At 53.0% G+C, this 8653-nt stretch overlaps 1 protein-coding gene across 2 annotated transcripts; it reads left to right on the top strand.

Annotated features, from left to right (window-relative positions):
* The first annotated feature begins 375 nt into the window (after positions 1 to 375).
* Positions 376 to 8200, top strand: LOC310887807 (uncharacterized protein). 2 transcript variants are annotated; one of them, XM_083813982.1, is made up of 6 exons: positions 376 to 399; positions 6366 to 6453; positions 6628 to 6681; positions 7136 to 7183; positions 7565 to 7630; positions 8062 to 8200. In XM_083813982.1, the coding sequence occupies exons 2-5, from the start codon at positions 6388 to 6390 to the stop codon at positions 7628 to 7630; spliced, it is 234 nt and encodes a 77-aa protein (XP_083670108.1). In that variant the 5' UTR covers positions 376 to 399; positions 6366 to 6387; the 3' UTR covers positions 8062 to 8200. The 2 variants fall into 2 exon arrangements, with proteins under 2 accessions (XP_083670108.1, XP_083670107.1); XM_083813981.1 differs by lacking the exon at positions 376 to 399 and having other exon boundaries at positions 5628 to 6453.
* The last annotated feature ends 453 nt before the right edge of the window (positions 8201 to 8653 follow it).

The raw sequence follows: 8653 nt of genomic DNA, 5'->3' as shown, positions 1-8653 counted from the left end.
CGAAATTTAGGGTTCGTCGGTAGAGGGCCCGAACGGGAATAGTCCCGGCGAAGGCCGCCGAAATCAGCGGGGCGCCCCCCTCGATAGGCTTCCCGATCGACGTACCTCTATCCGAGTCACGGCACCAAATTTGTTATAAATTACTCCTTTAGCCAGAAAGAATTAGTTTATTGAGTAAGCAATCAACAAGCAAAACAGCACTGGGTGGCTGGGGAGCCCATGCTCCTCTAAACGGCGCCCCCCCCCCCCCCCCTTTTCACAGTCCCTTATATCACCGAGTTCTTCCGGGGTTACGTAGCCCCCCTTCCTGCACCTGCGGCTGCGTCGACTGTTGCTAGGGGGTCGTCTCCGGTCCCTCTGGTGGTCGCACGGATGAAGGCCGTAGTCTTCCTCCGCTTGGTATGTGGTGTTTTTCCCTCCTTAACCGGTCATGCTGTTTTGTCTTCAGATAGGACAGTGGGTTATCAATTTTGCAGTTACAGTATTTACACAAAGTTCTCTCAACTCTCCGTCCGAGACAGCAACAGGCAGGGAGCCTCAAGGTCCTTACAGCCACCTGGCGACTCCCTTTGTTCCTTCTTAATATAGCCATGGGAAATAATGAACAAACATGCTTCATACACCACACGGAGCACCCACCCCGGTGACTCCCAGCGGGTCCACGGGCACCTGGGGATGCACCCAGTTGACTTCCGACGGGACACAGGGCACCCCCGAGGACCCACACTGGTGACTCCCAGCGGGACCCCGGACACCCCCGAGGACCTGTCCCCATGACTCCCAGTGGGTCCACGGCCACCCCGGAGGACCCATGCCGGTGACTCCCGGCGGGACCCCGGGCACCCCCGAGGACCCACCCCACTGACTCCCGGCAGGACCACGGGCACCCCGGAGGACCCACGCCGGTGACTGCCAGCGGGTCCACGGACACCACAGAAGACCCACCACGGTGACTCCCAGTGGGCCCCCGGGTGCCCCAGTGGACCCGCCCCGGTGACCCCCTGCAGGCCACCAATAACAGGACCTGTGGGAACAGTGATAAGCTGAGACAGGGGAAGTTTAGCCTGGACATCAGGAAGAGGTTCTTCACCAAGAGTGTGGTTGCACACTGGAACAGGCTTCCCAGGGACGTAGTCACTGCACCAAGCCCATCTGAATTTAAGAAGCGATTGGACTGTGCACTTAGTCACATGGTCTAAACTTTTGGACAGACCTGTGTGGTGCCAGGATTTTGACTTGATGATCCTTATGGGTCCCTTCCAACTTGGGATATTCTATGATCCTATTATTCTATGAGATGAGGTGAGGTTAGGTGAGGAGAAGTGAGGTAAGGAAGGTGATGTGAAATGAGATTAGAAGAGGGAGGTGACATGAGTTTACTTAAGGTGAAGGGCGTTGAGGTGAGGTGAGTTGGGTTAAACTGCAGTTAGGTTAGGTTGAGATGAGATGAGGTGATGTTAGGTAAGGTGAGGTGAGTTGAGCTGAGGTGAGGTTATGTGAGGTGAGGTGATTAGAGGTGAGGTCATATTAGGTAAGGTGAGATGAGTAGAAGTTAGGTAAGGTGGGGTGAGTTAGAGTGAGGTGAGTTGAGATGAGCTAAACTTACATGAGGTGACGTGATTACAGGTGAGGTGATGTTAGGTAAGGTGAGATGAGTTGAGGTAACCTGAGGCGAGCTAAGGTGATATGAGGTGAGATGAAAAGAGATGAGATGACATGAGCCGAGAGGAGGTGAAGTAAGATAAGATGATGTGAAATTAGATGAGGTGAATGGAGGTGAGAAGAGAGAAAATGAAATGAGATAGGTTGTGGTGAGGTGAGGAGAAGTGAGATGAGGTGAGGTTAGGTGTATTGAGATGAGATGAGGAGATGTGAGTTGAGGTCAGATGAGATGAGATAATTTGTGGTGAGCTGATGTGAAGTGAGGTGTGGTGTGATGTGGTGAGCTGAGCCGAGGTGAGGTGAGTAAAGATGGTGAGGTGAGAATTCTGGTGAGGTGAGGACAGATGAGCTAAGGTGCTCACCTCACCACATATCGTCTCATCTCACCTCAGCGCACCTCATCTTACATAGCCTGGAATCACCTCAACTCTCTTCACCTCACCTTACCTTATTTTACCTCACCTCATGTCACCTCAAATTACCTCACCTTACCTCACCTAACCTCATCTCAAGTCACCTAACATCACCTCATCTCACCTTAACATCACCTCACCTTACCTTAACAAACATCACCTCACCTTATCTCACCTAAGCTGAACACACTTCAACTCACCTCACTTCACCTCAGCTCGCCTCACCTCACCTCACCTCACCTCACCTCACCTCACCTCACCTCACCTCACCTCACCTCACCTCACCTCACCTCACCTCAATCTCATCTCATCTCATCTCATCTCATCTCCCCTCCCCTCCAGCAATCACCAAATCTGACTTTTACATAGGGTCTCAGAATTAGGTTTCTTCCCTGTTTCGAAGGACCCTCCATACCACTTTGGGGGAACTAGTGCTAGAATTAATTAATTATGGAAGTCACATGGGATTCACTGGTTTGGGGAAACAAAATCCAAGTTGGATATTAGAAGGATCGAGAGAAATGGGAAGCTAATACACTATGACTCTGCTCCCTGTGGAGGATGACATGACCTCCCAGTAGTAAAAGATATATACTATGAGCCAAAAGCATCGCCCTGAGAAGTCATGGATGGGTTACCCACTTCCAACCTGGAAAGTTTGGTGAAAGGCTTTTCTTTGTTGCATGGATTATTGTTTGCATTGTTACCTGTTCTTGATCTTTACATGGGAAAAAATGGTGCAAGAGATGTTTATATTCACAGACTGTGGATGTAAAATCCTGTCTCGTTTAATTGAGTTTGGCTAACATAAGTTGGTAAACCTGCTTTGTTCTTACCTTGTGTATCTTGTAGGCAGTTGCAGAAGCCTTTATGATTATATTATATGTATAATTTTGTATACTGTAACAGTGAAGGATGTTTTCGGAGGCCTGTCTCCTTGCCCTCCTTGGCAGGGGAAAAGGAAATAAATCTCCAAACCTTGCATGGGACTTAATACAAGGACTTAAGTGAGTATGGAACTATTGCAACCAAGGGGCATGCACAGCTCTTCCCACATCAGCTGGTGAGGGAATTAAGATGGTCTTAATACCAGTCCCCAAATTATGGAATCTGACCTGAAATGCAACAGTTCTGAATGAATATGGAATATATAATGGCAGCATTGTAACTGTGAAAAGCGGAGTTGAGGCACACATCTGTTTGGAGTATCCTTGGAGTTTAAATGGTGACTTTACTGAAGACTCGAGACCCCTTTCAATATGAGTATAGTTATAAATGGGATATCAAGTGGTGTATTCAAATTCCTGATGCACATGCTGGCCACAAAGTCTGAAGGGGAAACAGGTCTCATGAATGGGCTTGGTCACTTAAACAGCTCTGGATAAAATAGAAAATATATCCGTTAAAGTATACATGACTGACTTCACCAGATAGTCCCCTATTCAATTGCACCAAAATTATTATTAGTTGTACCCATGGCCCTGGGGACCCCATGGAGACATGGCTTTTTTTGGAACTCAGAACCCTAATCCAAGAGCTGTGTACATGTGGGTGGTACCCCTCCAAGAGATTCAAAACTCAGGACTGTCAGTGTACAGAACCCACAGATGACTTCACCAATGTGAGTGTATGCAGAATACTTATCACTCATGCTCTGGAAAAGAGGTTTCCTTTAGGAAGTAATTTAAAGGTCCTGTCATTCTGTTGTCCAATAAAAAGTTCGTATTCATTACCCTGTGTTCAATGAGCCAATATGCTCAGTAGGACGAGATATTTATTTTAGAATGGCGCAAGTCTGAGTACCAGGTCTTTTCCCAGAGCTGATACAACAAAGGATTTTTCCATTCCACTCTGTATGCAAACCCTTATCAATATATTTACATGCTTGTACAATCCCCTAGCCAATTGCTTAAATAATTAATTCCCCGTGCCCCACCCCCAAGCCCCCAGGAATCTCAACATAATGGTCTTCCAGATTAGCATTTCCTCAGTTAATAATCCTTTAGACGTCTCCAAAACCTGGGTCATCCTGCTCATTCCTCAAAGTCCATATTTTATCTCTTAGGTGCCAATATATTTGCCAACTGAGCATGCCAGGTGCTCATCCACCAATGCCTGGGCTTCCTCCAGCACTGACAGAAGGCAGAGCCTACACAAGAGGACAGTCCTAGGGAGACTCAGAGGACCCTGGTACAGGCCGTCAGTTCACTGCATTCAATGTTCATGTTGCTCCAAGCAGATATTGGATTTCCTAGATGTTACATGAAGTTACTTCTTTTTTCAGTTAACCTAACTAGTGGCAAACAGGTTGGCACCTTCCAGCAGAGCACAGAGGCACTCTGCCATGGGTCAGTGATGCCCATGGAGTGCTGGGATGTGAGTAACCCAGTAGCTGTGGCTGTGCAGCAGCTTTTTGCCAGCTGTACCAGACACGCGCACGGTACACAGAGCGAATCAGCCAGAGAAGACAACTAGGAAGAAAACCTTGGTGGTGGCTGTAACCCTGCAAGCTGTGGGGAAGGGAGCATTGAGAGGGCTGTGCCCTGGGCGGGAAATTCTTTGGGAGCAGCAGCCTTTGCCCTCTCACCTGCTGGGACACCGTGGCCTAGCTGTCAGGGGGAGAAGAGGTGAGTGGGATTGGAGCAGGAAATCTGGCGTGCCTCAGTGGTCACTTTTCAAGATGAACTAGAGGGAGAAGAGATCATTGTCCTGAACTGAAAATGGTCCTAGATTTCCTAAGCCTACAAGGGTGCTCTCAGTTTCCTTCTCATCTCCTTCTATTAGGGGATGTGGACAGCAGCTCTCCCCAAACCCAGGTTGCCACAGGCTGTGTGGAAGACTGCGGAGTTTTGCCCTGGCTTGTTGCCCTAAAGAGACTGTCTGGATTGTTGCAGTTAAAAATCAGCACTACCAATGTTTGAAAAACACATTGAAAGGTTCTAATGCTGTGTAGGTAGATTCTTTTTGTGGGAAGATTGCAATACATGCAAATAGACTTGAATTGACATCAACCTTTGGTTTGGCTGCTTTCCCAAGGCAGGCGGGGGAAGGAGAAAGGAGGCCATGCCCGATGAGCAGACAAATCCCAACGGGCAGCGAAGGCACGCAGGCATCCAGGCCACTTGACCCACCCAGCTCCCCCACCTGATTGGGCCCTCGCACCAGGTGCCAGGATCCCTGAATGGGCTCCTTGTCCCATCAGCCCTGGGCAAACAGGGCTTATCAGAGATGCTTCAGGGGCAAACATGTCTCCTGAGGCCAGGGGAGCTTTGTTCCCCTGAAATTAGCTTTGAGCGGCTGCCCAGGAACAAGAGCCTGCTTCATCGGGTCCCCTCTGAACGGCCACATCCTGCCTGGGGACAGCAGTGACCTGTGCCTGGGGTGAGGGCACTGAAGGGACACTGCCTGGGGCCAAGGGACTTTGGGGACCATTGGCTGATTCCCAGACGGGGCTGGGGCTGGGGCCTTGCTGGGGCTGGAGGCACTGTCACCCACTGTCCAGGGGCAGCTCTGCAGGGAAGGACCCAGGTGTCCGCGTGGGAACCGTGGCCCCAGGCAGCAGCAGCCTGTGGGCCAGGGCAGGGGTTATTCCTCTCTGGTCTCCACGCTGCGGAGGGCAAGAGTGCCCGGAGAGTGGGATCAGTTTAGGGCCTGCAGAAAACTTTGCAAGGCTGGACTGCCGTCTCCTGCTGCCCACCCACCACCAGAACGCCTCATTTTCAGTGCTGCTCAGTGCCCCTACTGCCAGCGCCCTCTGTTTCCCAGTTCCCCAAGAGTGCCGTTGATCATGCCTCTAAACCCCACCACCACCTTCCAGTGTCCCCAGTTCCCACAGTTCCTGCCAGCCCAAGAACTGCACTGAGTCCAGTCTCCTCTTTCTCCAAGGGCCTGGAAAAGTGCCAGGGACAACGGTGCTTGGAGAGCCCCGCTCTGAGGCAAGATACTGGCGCATGGGGAGCCCTGGGGGTTTGACTGGACAGGCAGAAATGAGGCAGAGGCAGGTGGGGGGCACAGGCAGACCGACCGGTAGGAGGTGAGGCACTGCCCCTCACCCCCTGATGCCTGGATGGAGCTGCCCCATGGAGCTGCCCCACGCAGGAAGCTGGCCTGGTGCCAGGGAAGGTGGCTGGCTGAGTGCCGGGACGGGGGTCAGTCTGTGCCAGGGCTGGGCTCGTTGCCAGGGCTGGTGTCCCTGCCAAACCCAGCTTTGCCCCGGAGGCTCTTCGGGGAGACAGGAGGAGCCCTGGCAGGAATAAATCTTGCCCCTCACCTTCTCCTGCTTCACTCAAGACTCACCAGACCACAGAGGAAGATGAAGGTCGCTGTGCTCAGTGTGGCCCTGCTCATCGCCGTCCTGTGCCACCCGGCAGATGCGCAGGTGAGCCCCCCATCACGGGCACAGGCTGAAGGCTGGAGGTGGGGGTGGGCTGCAGCAGGCCCCTCTGGCCAGGCGTACTTTGCCCTCTTTGCACACTGGGGCCTCAGCGCAATGTGGGTCCGTGCCTGGGTGCCCGGGTCTCTTTCATACCTTCTCTTGCTCCTCTCCCTCCAGGTACGGGTGGCTCTTCAGCCCCCTGAATCATCTGTGGTGGCCTTGGACCAGGTGGTAAGTGCTCACGTGGCCCCTCAGGTCTCACTCTGGGCAATAGGACCCCAAAGAGGTGACCTTCCAGAGCTCTCTGGCCAGACTGGGCTGGGATACCTCCCCCAGCTGACAGCTGTCAACTCTCTTGCAAAAGAAACCCGCAGTGGTGAGCCTCAAACCTCCTTGCTTTGCTTCTCCCTTTGCCAAGCAAGGGGCTGGCAAAGTCTCTAACCCCCTCCCTTTGGGTACCCAAATTCCCCACACTCTCCTTGTCCCCCATCCCCAACACTGGTGTCCCTGCATGGACAGACATCCCAGAGAAGCCTTAGGAGCAGTGAGGCTATGGGGAGCACCCGCACCAAGCCAAGGGGAGGGGTGGACAGCAAAAACCTGGGACTACCCAACCCCACAACCCAACCCCACCCCACCCCCACCGAGCTCCATTCACGACCGCCTCATGGCTTTTCTTCCCTAGGACGCGGCAGATGTTGATCTGACAGCAAATGAAGATGTTGCCGTGTCAGTGAGTAGCGGGGTGACCCTGGGGTTGGCCAGGCTGGGCAAGCGGAGTGTTGTGCTGTCCCTTCTCATTCCTCATGGCATGTGGGGACATCCCTGTGACCTACCAGGTCTCTCGTGGGCTCCCTCCTGCTGCAGGTGGACAATGTGCAGGAGAAGGGGGCTCTGGGAGGCACCCCGAGTTCTGCAGGCCGCAGGCCTTCCCTTGCCTTGCCCGAGGCGCTCCAGTGCGCCCCAATGTGTCCCAGTATACGCCACGGCCCCGCAATACTCACTCAAGCACCGCCAGAATTTTCCCTGGAGGTCCCTTTCCCTAGAGCCCTCCTTGCCTTCCCCTGCCTACCAGTACAACCCAGTTTGGCCCTAACACTCCCTTTCTCCCCAGCCTGCCTTGAACACGATCGAAAAGGCCTTGCGCAAGAGACGCCTGGCTGCAGAGCTCCATGCCTAGGTGAGTAGGAGCCCCACAGGGGCTGCCAGGTGACCCTGTCAGAACCCGGAGTCCTTGGGGAATTGGGTGTCAGGGTCCGGGTCTGGGTGTGGGTTAAAGGGACTGCCCACGACCTGCTCGGGAGGGACCTGGGAAATGCCATCCCCAAACTTTCCCTTGTGCTCCACAGATCTATACAGACCAGGAGGGTCTCTGTAAGGGACAGGCAGGACTCTGGGTGCCATACAGGCAGCCCAGGGACACCGCAGATATGGGAGAGGGTCTGCAGGTGCTGTAAGCATAGCCGGGGGACCCAGGTCCTGCTGTGTAGGGGCTGCCTGCTCCCAACACTTCTCATTCCCTCGGTCCTTTGAGAGAAATCCCATAGGGACAAAGCTTCTCTCTTGTCCCAGTGGACTTTGGGGGGTCATATTTTGGGCTGTGTCTTTCAGGAGAAGACATGATGTGGACCCCCCTGTCCTCACCCCCTCCAGTGGCATGAGGAGATGATCAGCCCTGGATGCACCGACCTGATGCCGTGGGAGCCCTGGACCATTTTCCTCTAATGATCAATAAAGCCCTCCAGCAAAACTCTGCTCTGTGTGTCTTGTGTGTGTGTGTGGTCCAGGTCCACCTTCATCTGCTAGCACCCTGTTGTGGTTTAACCCGGCTGGCAGCTAAACACCACACAGCCGTTCGCTCACCCTCCCCCCTCCCTCTCTGGGACGGGGGAGAGAAACGGGAAAGTGAAGCCCGTGAGTTGAGATAAAGACAGTTTATTAAGACAGGAATATAATAATATTCCTGGAGGGGTCTGTCCCCTCCCAGCTCCTGCTGCACCCCCAGCCTGCTCGCTGGCAGGACAGAGCGAGAAGCCGAAAAGTCCTTGGCCTGGTGTAAACACTGCTCTGCAACAATTAAAACATCAGCATGTTATCAGCGCTCTTCTCATCCTAATCCAAAACATAGCACCCTACCAGCTACTATGAGGGAAAATTAACTCTGTCCTAACTGGAACCAGGACACACCCAGACACCTGGGTCT

The sequence above is a fragment of the Anser anser genome, assembly GCF_964211835.1.
Source record: "Anser anser genome assembly, chromosome: 29".
NCBI classification, from domain to species: Eukaryota; Metazoa; Chordata; class Aves; order Anseriformes; family Anatidae; genus Anser; species Anser anser.
Note: the sequence above shows the minus strand (reverse complement) of the source record. Positions and strands in the feature narration are given on the sequence as shown.